The sequence below is a fragment of the Lissotriton vulgaris genome, chromosome 7 (assembly GCF_964263255.1).
Source record: "Lissotriton vulgaris chromosome 7, aLisVul1.2, whole genome shotgun sequence".
Classification (NCBI taxonomy): Eukaryota; Metazoa; Chordata; class Amphibia; order Caudata; family Salamandridae; genus Lissotriton; species Lissotriton vulgaris.
This window is the reverse complement of record NC_141695.1, coordinates 132,544,559-132,563,458: the sequence shown is the minus strand read 5'-3', so window position 1 is coordinate 132,563,458 and position 18,900 is coordinate 132,544,559. Positions and strand designations below refer to the sequence as shown.

Here is an 18,900-nt window from a genome sequence, read left to right as displayed (position 1 = left end):
GCGAAGCAAGAAAAAATTATGTTTGCATTATAAATTATCTTTAGGACTTTTTTACAATGTTGTATCATAAACAACATTGTGGGGGTATTGATCCTCACCGTGTGATCATATTGCTTGTTGTAACTGTTCTTATGCATTTAGAGGGCTGAGTGATAACTCAGTTGAAATGAATATATACAGCCAATTTACATCTAATATATTGCTGTCTTGAGGAACGACATCCGTCTCTTTACCTTATCATTAGAGCCGTGAGTACATGCATTCACGTCCAATCCATGTACTCATGGCAATCAGACAAATAGCAGTCAGGGGCGGCTCCTCTGTATGGGCAGAGGAGCGTCGCCCCACTGCTTTCTCGCGGTGCGAGAAGCAGAAACATAAAATGGTATTATTAATACCATTTTATGTTTCTGCTTCTTGTACTGCGAGAAAGCAGAAGGTTTTGGTTGGGGTCTCTGCTGCAGGACAGGGGAGGAGTGGCTTGCCCACTGCTAAGAGCGCTAACTGTTTGGTTGGCCCTCTGGGGCCAACCACACAAGTCATGCGCACTCTACCTTTTATCAATGTAGGCTGCATGCAGCCTACATGGAGAAAAAGGCCTCTCCATAGACGCCTGGCTGGTTGGTGTCCCGACCAATCACAACGCTGCCATTGCAGCTTTGTGAGTGGCTGAGGAGAGAGTAGGCAGGCTACCTGCTTCCTTTTCAGGAAAGGAGCAGAGACAAACCGGGATCGGGAAAGTAATTTTTTTTATTTTCATTTTTAATTAAACATCCCCCACATGACCCCCCTCTTCCCCAACCCTGAGTCATGCCGACTGCGACTGCCAGCAGTTATCACAACCTGGTGCTATTTACTGACCGTGGCACATATTTACAAGGGCATTGCAATGCCAGAGCGTCACTTTTAAGGATGCTCCAATGCCGCAATGCCCTGCTCCATAATGACACAGTGACGTTAAGCCACTTTGCATGGCTAAACATTGCTTTGTAAATATCGTCCCCTTTCACGGGGCGTGGAACGAGTGTTGCCGTGAGTATTCAATGTTAACACCTATTGCGGCCCTCCTTTAGATTAGGATCATAATCTTTAGTGAATGTTTCAAACTTCCCAGAGCGAAAGGCTTTCGGGTTTCACCCCTCCCTTCTGTACACATTCAGCTTGCAAGGTTTCTTACAAATCCACACCCACTGACCACGAGGTGCCCTTCAGAATGCGAACAAAACTTTATCTAGAAAACTGCCAGTGACCAGGCTGCCTCCCTGCACATCATGGCTGCTCTCCTTGCTGCCTGCCTGCTGGCTGCCCTTGTGTCTGAAGGTGAGTTCCTTCTCCCCTTGCTGTGTTCTGTTGTACTATAGTATGCTGTGCACAGAAGTGTGTTTTATGAAGTCTTATAGTTTTTTTGTAGGGAAAGGCATAGTATGGTTGGGTAGTGTAAGGGATAGTGAGGCATGGTATGGACGGGTCCAGAATGAGATGGAATGTGCTAACATGAAGAGTTAGGAAGTGAAAATATTTACAATTGTTGTTGCCCATACACTGGGAGTCAAATAAGGAAGCAGTTTCTTTGGACTATGGATGAAGGCTGTGTTTATTCATATACAAACTACTGAGTTCAAGTCATTGGACATTCTGTTTTTAATAAGAAGTCCAAGAACCCTAGAGCTGACATCATGGGTGATTTAAAGTTTACTCTGGTGGCGGCGAGTAGTCATGGGTGGGCTGACGGAGAGTGGACACATGGGCTCTCCATCGTGATCCCCTCGCTCACCACATCAAGATCCAGATTCAGCGGTGTGCACACAACGATGTGGTGACAAGGATATCCTTTGGCAAGGTCTCCATGTCCCTTTGCATTAAAGGTTTTATGGCCAATATCTGCTTCTTCAGATGAATTTCAATGAATCCACCTTCTTGATGGAACCCAATTGATATTTTAGAGAATGCCTTTCTCTTGTTGGAACCTACATTTGAAACCTCAAGTGGTAGATGTGGAAAATAAATTATATAGAAGAATTTGCAAAACAGGAGGACCGAGGAATCTCCAAGCATTACTTTGATCTTGCAGCTGCCCACATTGAGTTAGAGCCAATTCAATGCCATCCAAAAGCTAAACTCCACATCACCAGCTCCCCTGATCTTCTCAATGCTCTGCCCGTCCATCATCTTGTCAAATGTCAAATGTCAAATGCTTTTATATAGCGCACTTATCACCAAAAGAGGTCTCAAGGCGCTTTGCAGAAGAGAGGCAACAACCTACCAGAGCAGAAAAACGTTGCGTGGAATCTTTATTTGGTAAAGAGCCACGTATCTTTATGGTATGAATCTGAGGACTGAAGCATATGAATGGTGGCTCCAGCAGACGAGCCCTAGAGATCTTCCAAAGGAGCAAGAGAGGAGAGCCCAGAGCATCTTGCAGCTACCACTCCTGAAAGTAGATCTTGATCGTCAAGCCTCAGTGGTCGTGGTCCACACACGAGGACAGAGGAGAACCACAAATGCTCGAGGGATTCTCCTCCCTGAGCTGAGGTGGATGAATGAAGGAGGTCAAGGTCTGCGGTATTGCGCGCCACTGATTTGATGTATCTTTTTATATCCTATTCATTTTGAAAAAAAAACAAATTTTGCTTTGTAAAATGTAACTAATAGTGGGGTTATGCATTCCTCATCTATCCCAAAGATTCAAATATGTTCTCCTGTGTCTTCATGAATCAGGGCGTTTGCCTGCTTTCACTGCAATATCTTTTTGTGGGAGGGTGAAAAAGAAAATTCAGCTCTACAAGATTTTTGCTAAAACCTCATGAGGCTCCCGTTTAATAGTGAATATGGAGGGAATATATCAGCGAGCAAAATATCAACCTCCAGTGAATGTTCTGTCTCAAAGCCATAACTTACAAATGTTACTTGGGAGAAAAGAATGTTTGCTGGCTTCATTGGTTTATTTGTAAATACATTCATTTTATTATAGCTTTTTTATCAATCAAGCTGAAAGACTTTACACATATAGCACATATACATTTGATAACTCTTACAAAATGGGGTTATTTGCTTCAGAATCGCAAAAACTGTTTTATTACAATCACAGCTCTTTTTTAAAGTTTAATATTTTTAGCAACTATTTACCAACTTTTTAAAACTTTTTAGAAATAATTTCTATATATTGCAAAATAATTTATCTCATATGTTATCAATGACTGTCATATAAACTAAACGAGAAGGGTCATGCCATGTGTAGATACCATTAAGACCAATATATGAAAGAAGCCGAAAATATGTACATTTTTCAAGTTTACCCGAAAACGTCATCCAACCTTTGTGACTCGGTGAGATCAGAGGAATTTTTCTTCTTAAAGTGATTGTGAAAAACAGTGTGAAAGCAAATATTGCGTTTTGGTCTGCCTTTAATAAAATCACTCTTTAATTAAAAACTAATGCACTGCAATGTAGTTGATCTGACAGGTGACTGACTCTGTCCCTACCCCACTTGCTGTATTTAGTTGGCTAAGCGTATTAGAATCTCTAAAGTCCAGTCTATCTCAGGCGATGCCTCCTGAATACCTGAATAAGTACCAAGATAAAAACTGTACAACAACTTGGAAATGGCAAAGCGCAGCGCTGCCAGCAAACCTGCTGCTCCGAGCTGCGTCATTTCAAAAACGCACCATATCAACAAGAATACCTGTGCTCACCCCTGCGCCAGCGGTAAAAATGGTGCCTAGTGCCAATGCAGGCACCCCAGTGCCATGGTGCACCGGCACCTGCTTTGCAGGGACACCTTCCTGCACATAAACAATCATTAATGACAATTTACTCCTTCTATGTGTGCTGCAAGAAGGAGCAAAGACGAGGAGAGATAAAAGCATGTCTCCCCACCATGTCACTCTAAGGCCTCCTTTTGAATAGCGTTAGTTTTTGGTGCGGCCTCAGATTGACACATCCTTGTAAATCGGGGGAAGCGTCTAAAGTCAGTGAGTGCTGCGTGGGTAGGCCCACAACAACACCCACTGCATGCTTCTTTGACGCAGAAAACTGCGTCAAGGGGTATGATGTTTACAACGCAATGTTAACCCCTTCCATGCGGATGACAAAGCCAGCTCGTCATGGACGTTACCTGCGCTGCGCGCATGACGAGCTGGCTTTGTCACGTAACCCGCGATTTTCAAATTTCAGCGCACAGCGGGAAAACCCGCTAGCGCGCATGCGGTTAAGCCATGCAAAGTGGCTTAGCGACGCATTGTAAATATGGAGCAGGGCACTGCGCCACTAGAGCTTCACAAAGTGACACTCTGGTGGCGCAATGTCCTTGTAAATATGCCCCTATGTTCCTTGGAGACTAAAAGGGGTGGTGCTTTTATTTTTTTAAATAATTATGATAGCTTGGAAGAACATGTTCAAGCAGGTGAGCTGGCCCGGCCCAGTGGGGCCATCACCAAAGACCACCATGGTGACAATTTTCCATTTTATGAGGAAAAAGTAGAGTACTTTACAAGGAACAGGGAAATTAGAAGAATTAAGGGGCATATTATCAAGGGGGTTTATCTCCGCTTTTTTGGCTTTAGAAGCCAAGAAAGCGGAGATAAAATTATCTCCCTATTACCTAGCTGTCGCTAACACCAGTTAGCGACAGCTAGTAGGAGATAGCGATCATCTTGGGCCCCACTTTGCATGTCAGTGATATTTATCACTAATGACATGCAAAGTGGGCGTGCCAAGATGTTAGCAACTGAAAACAGTCGCTAACATCGCTATCTCCTATTACCAACTTTTGGAGATATTCGCGCTAAGTGTGAATATCTCCAAAAGCTAACACCTGCCCTGAGCAGTTCCTCTTATCCAATGGGAGGTGGATAACATGGCTAAGAGCATTAGCTCACTAATGCATGAATATCGCTGACTTTTCAGCGATATTCATGCATTGCGGCAGATTTTTATTGCATTTGTGATAAACCTTGGTAATACCAAGGTTTATCTGCGATAAAAATCGCCGCAGCTCAGCGTTAATCATTTCACGCTAACCAAGCAATAGCGATAATTATCGCTATTGCTTGGCAATATGCCCCTAATTTCCAAGGTCAAGTCGAAATTTGGTGTCTTTCTGCGCTCGCTTCACCTCTAGGCACCTTTGTGCGCTCGCTTCACCTCTTGGCGCCTTTGTGCGCTCGCTTCACCTCTAGGCACCTTTGTGCGCTCGCTTCACCTCTAGGCGCCTTTGTGCGCTTGCTTCACCTCCAGGCACCTTTGTGCGCTCGCTTCACCTCTAGGCGCCTTTGTGCGCTCGCTTCACCTCTAGGCGCCTTTGTGCGCTCGCTTCACCTCTAGGCACCTTTGTGCGCTCGCCTCTCCTCTAGGCGCCTCAGCGCGAGTCATTGTGCAAACACGAAGGCATGGGTGCGGTGCTGAGGACTTTGTTTTGCTTCCACTCACCCGAAACCAGTTTCCTGTACCCTAATCTTCCAGGTTTATTTGATCTGCGTGCCTGGCCCTACCACGCGTTATCTCTGAAGGTCAGGACTGTGGGCGCCGGAGTCACAAAGCTATCTACGCTTGTAACACTTACACACACACGAAGTATTTTTCAAAAAGAACACCATCACGTGTTAAATCCACAACGCTGATTTCCTACTCACAAAAAGGATTTACTGATAAAGATTTCATACAGACAGGGCGTGGTGAGTGGGGGAGCAGGTGTTCCACCATGGAGTAAATGCACTGGAGTGTGTAGTGTCACACAATTATTCATGTGTTTGAGGACACAAACTCATCTTCGACCTGTTAACCCATTTTTAAATTGCACTCCCAACGCAGTAGGGATGGACCCTTTTCCAGGGGTGGGAGTGACCAGAGCACTCGAAGCAGGTGGGGGGGGGGGGGGGAGAGATCAAGTTTTTGTGTTCAGTGGTGGATGCTGGGCTTTATTCAAGTTTCTTGGACTGTTGTGTCATAAAGACATTTTGGTGTCTGTCCGGTGTGGCCTTTGCATAATAAGGGCCCTATTTACAAGAAAGTAGCGCAGCCCAGTGCCGCAAATCATTTTACTGCGCCGCGCTGCATTACTTTCGAAGCACAGAGATGGGACATATTTACAACAATATGTTGCATATCTGTGCTTTTCCATGGCTGGCGCACAAACTGCTGCCACGCACTAGAGCAGACACCCTTGTACCATGGAGCAAGGTTGCCTACATCGTGGGGAGACTGTTTTCGTGCAGCACCATCCTGCACAAAAAAAATCAATTGTGGTGATTTCCTCTTCCAATGCGTGCTGTAGAACGCCGCACGCATTGGAAGAGGAAAAGAACAAGGAGAAATGAAAACATTTCTCCTCGTTGCGCCTCACTACGCCACCCCTGTGGCGGTGCAGCATTCTGACGCATTTCCAAGGTTAACGATTACTTGTAAATCTGGAAATGCATCCGTGGACATGAGTGTTGTGTAGGAACACCCACAGCAACACCCATGTCACGCCCCTTACATGCAAAGTGTTGCGTGAAAAGGGGCGATATTTACAAGCACATGTGAAGCCATGCATGTTGCCTTTATCATGTGTGCTAGTAAATATCATGCAGCCGCCGGGGCATCACTCAACGTGGCGCACGGGCTTGTAAATGAGCCCCCCGAGCTGCAGTTGCAGACGCACCTGTATTGAAACAATTGTTAGTGTGGTGATGTGTTTTAACTTTCTAGGATCTTTTTTTGTGTGCTGTGGGCCAGTTAGGGCCATCGATAGCCCAGTGCAGGGCCGACTGGTTATAAGATGAAGGCGTAAGGCTGAGCGCCATCACCTGTTAGCTTTTAAACGATGATGGCGTTGATTTGAAGTGACATGTTTCAACAAGTCATAAAACGAGTACAGCAAAGTCTGCGTTGTAATAGTGATAAATATATATTATTAATCTGCACAGCCCTAACACATGTATTCTTGTCATTAAACTGCTCTTTGAGATACGAGTTTTTAACAAGTCTCATCTACTTCACAGGCGCCTATTCAGAAAGGGAAATATACACATGCATATATACTACTACCAGGCACACCTGGTTGGTTTTTAGGTGTAACTACATTTGTTTTGCTGTTCACTATAGCCAAGTGTCAGTCTGCACCTAGATGCAGCCTTACAAGTCTCCACCCACAAATCAGAGAGTGATTTTACTACTAGTTCCTGTGCACAGGCAGGTGGAAAGCTCTGCCAACCATGGCGGCAAACTCCTCTATTTGAGATGTTAGGCCAAGTTGGAAATCAATACTGCCAAGACCAAACTGATGCTTTTTAATCCGCACACATCGTTTACAGCCAGATTGGAATCCGAGGGAGCAGCTTTAGAGGGAGTGGATGTATTTGCCAGTGTGGGTGTTACTCTGTCGGCATCCATGTAACATGGAAGCCCCATGTTAGTAAGGCGGTGATGCAGCACAGACAGGCAGTGGGGGCCATCGAGACTCCCGTAGTAACCCAAGCACCAGCCCTTCCGGTTTATGATGCAAGGCCCTAGGCTCTGCTCTCTACAGGGCAGAGCTTTGGGGCTCTTCCATCATTGAGGAGTTCCTTAGATCTGAGAACAATTTCAACTACTGCCCTCCTTCCCGCCAGGGGTCTGTCCTACCCTCTGACATAGGACACGGCCTTACAATGGTGGAGGGTAAATGTCGCCTGCGCCCGCTGCGGTTTTGGAGGTGCCTACGGCCTACCCCAGAGTCAGTCTATTATGTCGATGCACCTGAGGAGGTTATTGAACCACATCGCTATCAGAAAATGTTCGGTGCCTTTACCCTATTAACCAGTCGCTTGTTTATATTGGTTTAGTTGATTGATTAGAGTTAACATCTGTGGGCCTGACCACCTCAAAAGAACTTCTGAAAAAGCTCTACTGGGCAAAAACACTATCTGATGAAGTCCACAGAGCAGACAATGCTACTCCGTCATGCGAGTTTCTTGACTTTAAAACGTTTTGTGCCTTTGAGCAGTTTTGGGACACCACTACAGTGCTGTTGGATAGAAAGTCGTATTTCCAATTTACCGTGGGCACTTTACTACTGAAATCATTCACCTCTAAGTGGCTTGCCTCTGAAGTGGCGGCTTACCTTGTGTGCAACCCTTCAAAGAAAACTGCCTCCCGTTTTTTTTTTCGTTTCCCTGCTTGTGCCCGTGCTCGCTCCTTCTGGCTTTCGCCCCTTTGCCTACAGTTGTGTACGAGAAGTCACAGCACTGCTCTTGGCATACTTAGATCTGATTGCCAGGCATGATATGCTTGAGGGTTTGCCAAATTCTTGGGCGCTATGTTGTTGGTTCGTTGAAGGTTCCCTCTTCCCATATGCGTCATGTCTGTTTTTATATTTACCCAATGTATAATTCTTTTTAAATGTGATTTGTTTTTTTATATAACCATTTGCTGGATTTTTACATGCACTTTCTACGAATTGTGGGGCATATTACCAAGCAATAGCGATAATTATCGCTATTGCTTGGTTAGAGACAAAAATTTACAGCTGAGCTGCGGCGATTTTTTACGCAAATAAACCTTGGCATTACCAAAGTTTATCGCAAATGCGATAAAAATCGCCGCAATGCATGAATATCGCTGAAAAGCCAGCGATATTCATGCATTACCGAGCTAATGCTCTTAGCCATGTTATCCACCTCCCATTGGATAGCATGGTTAAGAACTGCTCAGGGCAGGTTTTAGCTTTTAGAGATATTCGCGCTTAGCGCGAATATCTCCAAAAGTTGGTAATAGGAGATAGCGATGTTAGCGACTGTTTTCAGTCGCTAACATCTTGGCACGCCCACTTTGCATGTCATTAGTGATAAATATCACTGACATGCAAAGTGGGGCTCAAGATGGTCGCTATCTCCCACTAGCTGTCGCTAACTGGTGTTAGCGACAGCTAGGTAATAGGGAGATAATTTTATCTCTGCTTTCTTGGCTTTTAAAGCCAAAAAAGCGGAGATAAACCCCCTTGATAATATGCCCCTTTTTTTATGCATTTTATATTTCTAATGATAGTATTCATGTTTTACGTGATCATTTTGTATTACGTTTGCATGTACTTTTATGTCTATAGCTATAAGGTTATAAAGCAGTAGAAAGATAGAGGTGCTTTGTCTTACCTACCCTGATGTTTGGATTCTGTGGAACAAGCAAGCCATGTAGCAGGTCAAGATTCATGATGGAGAGGTTAAACTTATTGAGGGGATGGGATCTGGATCAATGGAGTTGGGATCCGGACCTGACACCCAGCAGAGGCTTTGTTACCTGTACCTCTTTCACCCAACTCCACTCATTCTCTTTTAAGAACCATCAGAAAGTGTGTGTGTAGTAAATTACTTCTCTGCTGTTCTTCACTGAATAGAATGTTCATGACATCATAGAGTGCCTGGGCGACTCTCTGGCTCACAATGTCAGTTGGTCAACTCAGGCTGAGCTGCTGGGAGCTTGTTCCTGGTGGGGTTATATCTGTACTTTCATCTTCCTTTACTACAACTTGGCGACGATTGTCAACAGGATGAACCTGCGCGTGAACTAAGGATAAAGGCCAACTAAGGAACCAAGCAACTACAAGAAAAGGAACTTAACACATTAAGGGCTAGATGTAGGTAGAATAGATTTACCGATTTTTAATTACCGAATTTATCCGATTCGGTAATTAAAAATCGGTAAATCTAAGGGGTGGATATGTAGGTATTTCCAGATGTGGAAATACCGAATCTGTAACATTCAGTATTTACCGATTCTGTAAATACAGAATCGGTATTTCCCATTGATTCCTATGGGCTTTGAAGCCCATAGGAATCAATGGGAAATACCAATTCTGTATTTACAGAATCGGTAAATACCGAATTTTGCAAGGGTGCAGGAGGTGTCACTTTGACACCCTCTGGCACCCCACAAATAGGCATGTGCGCCATGTGGCACACAGACATGCCCTAAGGGCATGTCTGTCTGCCACATGGCTAGGTGTGCATGCATACATGTGCATGCACACCTGAATTCAGTATTTTACCACACAATAGGATTGTGTGGTAAAATACCGATTTTGTAGGCCTTTGGGACTCAGAAGAGTCCCACCTACATCTGAGATTTACCGATTCGGTAAAAATACCGATTCGGTATTTTACAGAATCAGTAAATTTACCGTTTCGGTAAATTTACCGATTCTGTAAAATTGTACCCCTACATGCCAATTCTTGAATACCGGTCGGTAACAGCCGAAAATACCGATTTTCGGCCGTTACCGACCGACCTACATCTGGCCCAAAGAATTTTAAAAACTTTAAATTGAAACTAAAAGGTAACCCCCAGCTGACCCCCACCAGTGTCCTGTTCCACCTGGACAGCCTGCACCCTGAGCGTGTGTTTTTTGTTGATGTCTGCTGCTAACCTGCATGAGAACTGGACTGGTTGCCTACAGGTGTGGTCAACTTTCTAAGCAGAGAGGGCTTTCAAAGTGACTGTGTATCTTGGCAGCGCTGTCCTGAATAAGCAAGAGGAACATTTTACAGCAGCACTCGGCAGTCTGTTTGTGGATTGGCGTTTGTCAAGACCGTTTGTAACCTACTTTTCAGCCTGCTGTCCTCTAGAAGACTCATTCTCTCAACAGTCTCTCCAGTCAAAGGTTTCACTGAAGTACAACAAGCTTGCCCACCCGTGCCATGTAGAGTGCTTTTACAGAGTATCTGGCTGTGTGTCTTGTTACTTTAGGAGTGGTATCCTCTTTGACAAGTGGATAATTTTGTCATTCGCGGAAGAGTCTCTGACAAAGGCAATGTTGGCGTGTTTTCAATGATAGACATTGTGAGAGGCGGCACATCTGGCCAACCGATGCACATGTCAGGTAGAGTGGTGATTGTGGCCACGTGTTTCCGGGTGAGTGAAAGCATTTTAATGTTCAACTCTGGGTGCTTTTGCAGTTACTGTGGCACAGCAGTTTAACTGCTGTCGTTCAAACTGCTCTCGAGTCTCCCACTGCGCGCATACCCTCCACGCACGCAGCCCTACCTGTTTCGAATCGCCTCCAGCCATTATCTGTGACGTCTGTCCCACTGCCCGTCGACAATTTGTACAACACATCTTTGCCGTGAACCATCCGGCGGAAGCGTAACAGCGTGCCGCCATCTTTGTCCGAAACAGGGCGCTGTCCCTGGTTGTGAGTTTAAGCGTGTTTGGTGCTGTGACTTGCGACATGGAGCTCGAAGTATCCGTGTGGAGTTCCTGGTGTGGCTACAACTCGCACGCTGTGGCCTTAAACTTCCTGGCCTTAACGTCACGAAGCGTGATGGCACCTAGCGTGCCTAACATGGTAACGATGGTAATGATGAGGTGTATACGCCTCTATGCCACCGAGCCGACCAGTGATGGGACACGAGCAAAGTCATTTTCAGACCAGCACCAGAACATTACAGTGAAATCTATGCCTGCGATCACCGTTTCAGAGTTACTTGCGGGACTGCACTAGGGACAAGGATAACTTCCCCACAACTGAACGGTTCTCTGAATCAAGACCCTCTGGCGCTAAAGACCTCGGGTGAGAGACCGCTCACTGGAGCTCAAGTTCTTTTTCTTTGTTGATGGTGTTTAGCATCTCATGACATGTTGTCGTGCACGTGTGGTCCTACAGCTTGAAACTCTCTCTAGGGTGTCTAGTACATTATGTTGTATTTCACCGGTGCTCAAATCCTTTATTTATTTCTTTTGAAGTGCTTGGCATTGTATTGATTGCCCTCTAGTTTGGGCATTGTTTTTCTTTAAGTTGCATTATCTTTGTGGTTGTCTCTGGTGTGTTTGCCCTTTTGTATGTATTTAAGGCCATTATGAAAAGTGTATTGAGAGCTGTTGTGACTGGAATGTTTCCTAGGGCAACATCTTTTAACCCTATGGTGTACCCTTCTTTGGGGAGTGTTGGACTTGGCCGTTTCCCCCAAAATCTTTCGCTTTTGCCCCCCTAATCTGAAATGTCTCCCCCATGGTAATAAACCTGTATAGGCCATGTGTGGTGTGAGACACCTAGTTACTATGGAATGTCATGTAATGGTTTGAGCACTTGTAAATTTCCCCCATGGTGTAAAATGCACCCTGGTGAAATGCTGTGTTTTTAAAATGGATGCCCAGGCTAAGTGTGTGCCACCTGACTGCAGGAGGTTAGCTGTCTAGTTCGTTAGGTACCCAGTCACCCCTAGCTTTCGGAGGGAAAGCATGGCACCCAGGGTGCTCACCCCCTCCCCTTGAGCCAGTTTAGACCAGCTTTTCCAACATTCTAGAAGGTTCTGGCACTGCCTGGGAGGAGGGTATAAGTAAGGGGGAAGTGCCACCATGCAGACACACAGAGCTGGGACAGGAACGTGAGGGGACCTGCTGCGAGGTGTTACCGCCACATGGGCCTGTGAGCTGGGCCCTGCGCCTATCAACCACCCCCTCTGCTGTCCCCGGGCCCCTGACGAAGGAGGGCCCCCCATAGGTCCCCGACACTAGGTGGGACCTTGAACCACGCCAGCGTTGCACGGAAGAAGCGCCCAGGAGGTGAGGAGTGTGCCCCTGAGGCTGATGGTTGGGACTGTCTGTACCCCTAAGCGCTATAAACCGAAAACACCGTGCTGATCCCAGTGTTGCTGACATGCCTCAGAAAATTTGCCCCTGGACTGCCTAGCAAGCGCGGTGGGAAGAGAAGCGCTGGGACTGTGTGGCCTGAAGGAACTGTGAGGGGAATAGCGCTGGAGGAGCCTACCCACGTTTTGGCGCGCTTGCCGTATTATAAATAATTAACAAAAGGGAGCCTACCCCTTATTGCGGCCGTCCTCACCACCGCAGCCCGGGAAATGTTGGTGCTGCCTCGCGCCGGTTGTACATAGCCGGGAATCACCTCCGTGGCCCGGCGCGACGTCAAGGAGAACCCCGATGTGGGCATCGGTGCGGCGGCCCCCAGTGCCATGAGAGGGCCGCCGGAGTGAGGAGTGGGCCGCGCCAGGCCCGAAGCCGAGAGTGCCAGCATCACGTGGCTGGGGCGCCGGTGAGATCACCAGCCGCGGCCCCAGCCCGACGCGCACGGATTGGCCTGCACTGTCACGCCCCCGAGGGCCGCGCAGCGATTGGCTGCCGGCCAGGCAGCCTGACGAGGCCGGAAGATGCTCCGGCGGAGTTGCAGTGGTGTGGGGCTCCCGTGGTGAAGAGGGAGCCCTGATTGTGCTGGTCTGCCGGAGTGAGGCGGCCTCCTGTTAGAGCCCCGGGTCCCTGTGAGAGAGGAGGGGCCCGGGTGAAGCAAGAATCCAGCCGAAGGTGTTTTGCGGGGCTCCCGTAGTGAAGAGGGAGCCTCGTTGGCAAAGACTGGAGTGGAAGGCCACCCCGCCGGTGAGCACCCGGGGATTAGGGCAGCGCGTCGCCTGCAGGGCTTTGTGTGGAGAGGGAGCCCTGCCAACATGAAGAGTGAGGCTGCGGAAGTGCAGGCGGGGCCCAGGTGAAAGGAGAGCCCCGCAAGTCAAGCCGGCCTCAAGGCTGCCCCGCCTGTATGTGCACCCGCGAGTAGGAGCAGCACCTGAGAGCCTGAGCAGAGGGGAAGAGTTGACTTCTACGGGGCTCTCGTATAGGTAGAGAGTGCCCCGCGTGCTCCCCGCGCCAGCATTGAGAGAAAGGAGTTTCAGGAGGCGAAAGAAGAGCCCTGGAATAGCCCAGTGAGTGGGGCCTTGTTCAGACTGTGTGGAGGGCTGGAGAGGGCAACGGCGTACATTGCCGGTGCCCGCCTCGGGGACTGTGTTACCTTATCAGGTGCCCCGTCTGGCAGAGTGCACCTGCGACTTGGGCTCCAGAAGTACTGAACTGCCCTGACTCTCCTGCACCTAACTGCCCTACCAGACAACTCGGGAGCAAGCAGGTTGCCCTTATTGAATTTTCTGGGGTGGAGAGCATCATCCCCCATTGCAGATATAGGTCCCTACTGTATGGGTTGCCCTGAGGTCCCCAGTTATTACGGAAGCCTGGTGAAGGAAATGTTTAAGGGAGCCTAGAAGAATAGGGGTGCATATCGTTGCCTACTGAAAGTTACCTGCTCATGCCAAGGATTGATTCCCCAGGTTAAATGTGGGCCGAGTCTATCTTAAGGGTACCCCCTGTTGTAAATGTTATTTGATGCCAATGTATACTGATGTTTAGCGCTGGTTGGCTGATCTTATGCTGATTCCTGGCCGTTATACTCATGAGGATTGTGGGGCCCCTGCGGATGTTATTTACCTGCCTAAGTGAGCCTAATGTACGCAGTGGTGAGGTGCACAATGTGTTGGATGCCCATGGTATTGCTCAGGAATAATGCGCCAGTGTTGATATGCTCAGGGTTAAATGCCTAACGTCACACCGTAATGTGTATGCCTAAGGTTTTATTGAATACTAGGTACCTACTTACCTGATGAGATGGTCATCTCCCTGGCCTAAGGTGATGAGACTGATACCTAATTTTGATGCCCTCATGCTTTCATGCAGGTCCCGGGCTGAGCAGTTATCCAGTACCGGTTGATTACAGATATGCTGTTGAGGCCCTGTGTTCAATGTGTTTGTGCCTAAAGTTGAATGCCCACATGTTTAGGCATTACAAGTTCTGCCTAGTGTTTTATTCCCACAGGTGGATGGAGGAGTAATCCTTGATGTGCCTTCTATGACAGGTGTTCCTGCTTGATGTTAATGCTGGGTGATCCCTATTCTTTATGCAGGAGATGCCAATGCCAGCTATTTTGGGTTATTACCCCTAATGGTTTATTTTTATGCTTAATGGGCTCCCACGCCTAGTGTTTTCCTCCCCCATATTGATGTCGCTGACGTCACATGTCAAGTGCTAACCTTTTTATATTGCAGCTGGACAATTTAGACTTATTTACAGTTTCAGCCCTGTTCCCAATTACCTTGTACATAATTCCCCCCCTGGGCATATACTGCCCTGGCACTCGCTAGCGCCTTGTTGTGATTACCACTGTTCTGCATTTTTGCCTTGCAGGTTGGAGATACTACTAAACTACTTCTTTTTTCCAACCAGAGGCGGTGTCGTGTCTCTTTTGTGGTGTGCCTGGAGTGTCGTCTGTGGGTACTGCGTCGAGTGCTTCACATGTCCTCCGAAGTTTGGGCCTGCCCGCTCTGCTCCATGCTACCCCCCCCTGGAGATTTGGCAACCCCATTTCCTACATTGGTGGCAAGCGGTGGGATTGGACTTGCGTTTGCGCAGTACCACGGCGGCCACGGGTTACACCATAATTAGAGCTTTGAGAGTAATCACAGCCTTTTTGTGGGGATTATTGTTTGGCTGAATATTGTGTTTTCTGTATTGCTTCCTCCCGAATAGTGTTTTCAATTGTGTCCCCTTGTTCCACTGTGGGTGTGTCCCGTGAAGCCTCACCACAATGCGGTTGGTTTATGATGAGGTGGAACTGATGGAGTACACCTAGCAGGAAGTGATAGATTTTCTCAAAGAGAGAGGGATACCCCCAGTAGGAAACATTAGAAGGAAGTTGTTTCTCTATGAGGCCCCTAAGAGGGGAGAGCCCTTAGAGATCGGTGGGGACTTGTCTGATTATCCCCCCCCCCCCGAGTATTTGAAGGGTGGATTCGGTAGAAGCCAGTGGGAGGGCTCCCCATCCATAACCCGGGAGCGTAATTACCCCGATGAAGAGGAGGAAAAGTTTGACAGGGCAGTGATGCCAAAAGCTGTTGAGGACCCCATAGATAGGGAGTCCTGCCCTGGGGTCCAGTCCGGGGGCACTGCCCCACCCCTTTCCCTGTCCCCAGAAGAGTGGGTAGATAGGAGGGAAGAAAGGGAGCATTAGCTAGCGCTGGAGAAGCTCAGGTTGGAGCAGGCCACGGAGTTAGCGCAGCTCAGGGTTATGGAGCAGAGGCTAGAGACAAAAATGGTCGTAGCCCAGGGGAGGATGGCAGAGGCGGAAAGGGCCTATGCCAGAGAGAGACTAGCTCGGGGAGGTAGGTTGTCCCCTGACAGTGGTTCTAGGAGTCTGGATACACCAGGGAGGGTGGGGTCCAGTGGTGGCAGTGAGTATAGGTCCAGTGTAAGGAGTCCCACTCCCGAAGCCCAGGAGACAGTGCCTGATTCCTAGGAAGAGGGGGACGGGTTAGTGTTCAGGGGCAGGGGAAAACTGTCCTACCAGTCCTGGGGAGAGTTTGAGGAGGAGTTTTAGACTGCATTGGAGGATTGGGTGGTGAGGAGAGCAGTGGAGGATTGGGAAGGGCTGTGCCATGCCGCTATCCGGGAGCACATGCTGAGGAGTTGTCTCCCAAGTCTGCGTCACCATCTGTTGAAGTGCGGGTTCTCAGACCCCAGGGAACTTGCACGGGAGGCCGACCTCTGGGTAAGTGCCAGAGAGTCTGGGAGGACATTGGGCAGTGATCCTGGAGGGAGTGGCGCAGGGATCTTCTGGCCCAGCGAGGCGGAGGAGGTGAGGAATGGCCCAGCTAGGTCCCAGGACAGTGAGAGGGTTGTAGGGCCTCACATCCCATCTAGAGGAGGGAGTGAGACTGGAAGGTGTCCCGAGTTGCCCCAACCGCAGTCACAGGGCCTGGAGAGGTCTTTTAGGGAACCCCAGGTTGGGAGCCGAGGCTGTCCTGATGTGCCTTCTCGTGAAGGGAATCCCCTCATGTCAGGAGAACCCGGAGCATCAGTAATCAGAGCTCCAGTGGTTCGGGGGTCGGACCAGTCACAGGGTTTAGATCCTGGACTGGGGTTCCAGGTTCAGGGGTTCCTTGACCTGGAGGGTGGGGAACCTGTAATTAAGGTCCCTACCAAGTTGACCCCCAGGGGTACTTCTCCCGGTGGGAGGGTACGGAACTCTGGGAGGGGGTGTGGAGGGAGGAAGGTCTCTCCTCTGTCACCGGCTCAGCCACAGGGCGCAGATCCCGGGTTGGGTGGCCAGGTTGAGGGTTTGCCGGACCTGGTGGGTTTGACATCTGTAACTAGAGTCCCCCCGGATTTGACTCTCAGGGGTACTACTCCAGTTAGGAGGGTGCAGAACTCTGGGAGGGTGTGCAGGGGGAGGGAGGACTCGCCCCTGTCACAGGGTCAACCTGAGGGTTTCGACTCCAGGTTGGGGAGAAAGTGGTGTTTTGAGGGTGTCCCGCATAGGAGATGGCGGAACCCTAGGAGGAGAGGTAGGGGAGGAGAGCCTCACCCCTAAGGGCTGGTCAGCCTGAGGGTGTAGACCCCAGGTGGGTGGACCAGTGGCAATTTGGAAGGAGGAGAGTGGTTCCAGGGTACCTCGAGCCTGAGGCTAAAGCCTCCCACTCTATGAGGAAACAGGGGCCAGAGACTTCTGGATGGCCTAGAGGCCAGTCCTGGTCACATCCCACTAAAGAACACCAGTGGGGTGGTTTGGTTGTTGAAGGGAGGGATGCGAGAGAGAGCCATCAGGTTCCAGAGTGGAGGAGAAACTGCAGGTGCTCCTGTAGTTGCAGGCCTGCGTCCACCTTTTTCCGCCCCAAGCAGGGAAGTCCATCAAGGCAATGATTGGTCTACCCTGGCTTTTGGCTGGGGGGAGTTGTGTTGGACTTGGTCGTTTCCCCCCAAATTTTTCGCTTTTGCCCCCCTAATCTGAAATGTCTCCCCCATGGTAATACACCTGTATAGGCCATGTGTGGTGTGAGACACCTAGTTACTATGGAATGTCATGTAATGGTGTGAGCACTTGTAAATTTCCCCCATGGTGTAAAATGTACCCTGGTGAAATGCTGTGTTTTTAAAATGGATGCCCAGGCTATGTGTGTGCCACCTGACTGCAGGAGGTTAGCAGTCTAGTCATTAGGTACCCAGTCACCCCTAGCTTTTGGAGGGAAAGCATGGCACCCAGGGTGCTCACCCCCTCCTCTTGAGCCAGTTTAGACCAGCTTTGCCAACATTCTAGAAGGTTCTGGGACTGCCTGGGAGGAGGGTATAAGTAAGTGGGAAGTGCCACCATGCAGACACACAGGACTTGGACAGGAACGTGAGGGGACCTGCTGCGACGTGTTACCGCCACATGGTCCTGTGAGCTGGGCCCTGCGCCCATCAACCCCCCCCCTCTGCTGTCCCCCGGGCCCCTGACGAAGGAGGGCCTCCCCATAGGTCCCTGACACTTGGTGGGACCTTGAACCACGCCAGCGTTGCACGGAAGAAGCGCCCAGGAGGTGAGAAGTGTGCCCCTGAGGCTGATGGTTGGGACTGTCTGTACCCCTAAGCGCTATAAACCTAAAGCGCCGTGCTGATCCCAGTGTTGCTGACCTGCCTCAGATAATTTGCCCCTGGACTGCCAAGCAAGCGCGGTGGGAAGAGAAGCGCTGGGACTGTGTGGCCTGAAGGAACTGTGAGGGGAATAGCGCTGGAAGAGTCTACACGCGTTTTGGCACGCTTGCCGTATTATAAATAATTAAAGAAACGGAGCCTACCCCTTAATGCAACTGTCCTCACCGCTGCAGCCCGGGGAGTGTTGGCGCTGCCTCTCGCCGGTTGTACATAGCCCGGCGCGACGTCGAGGAGACCCCCGCTGTGGGCATCGGTGCGGCGGCCCCCGGTGCCAGGAGAGGGCCACCGGAGTGAGGAGTGGGCCGCGCCAGGCCCCGAAGCCGAGAGTGCCAGCATCACGTGGCTGGGGCGCCGGTGAGATCACCAGCCGCGTCCCCAGCCCGCCGCGCATGGATTGGCCTGCACGGTCACGCCCCCGAGGGCAGAGCAGCGATTGGCTGCCGGCCGGGCAGCCTGACAAGGCAGGAAGAAGCTCCGGCAGAGTTGCAGTGGAGCCCCGATTGTGCTGGTCCGCTGGAGTGAGGCGGCCTTCTGTGAGAGCCCCGGGTCCTCGTGAGAAAGGAGGGGCCCGGGTGTAGCAAGAAGCCAGCCGGAGGTGTTTCGCGGGGCTCCCGTAGCGAAAAGGGAGCCCTGTTGGTAAAGACCGGAGC

At 49.4% G+C, this 18,900-nt stretch overlaps 1 protein-coding gene across 1 annotated transcript in view; it reads left to right on the top strand.

The window, feature by feature from the left end:
- The first annotated feature begins 1,207 nt into the window (after positions 1 to 1,207).
- The window catches only part of LOC147700998 (phospholipase A2 inhibitor and Ly6/PLAUR domain-containing protein-like), a 54,839-nt gene continuing 37,146 nt past the window's right edge, over positions 1,208 to 18,900 (top strand). The window contains exon 1 of the mRNA XM_086929819.1: positions 1,208 to 1,320. Within this exon, the coding sequence (XP_086785945.1) occupies positions 1,272 to 1,320 (49 nt within the window). The 5' untranslated portion in view covers positions 1,208 to 1,271. The remainder of the gene's footprint in view (positions 1,321 to 18,900) is intronic.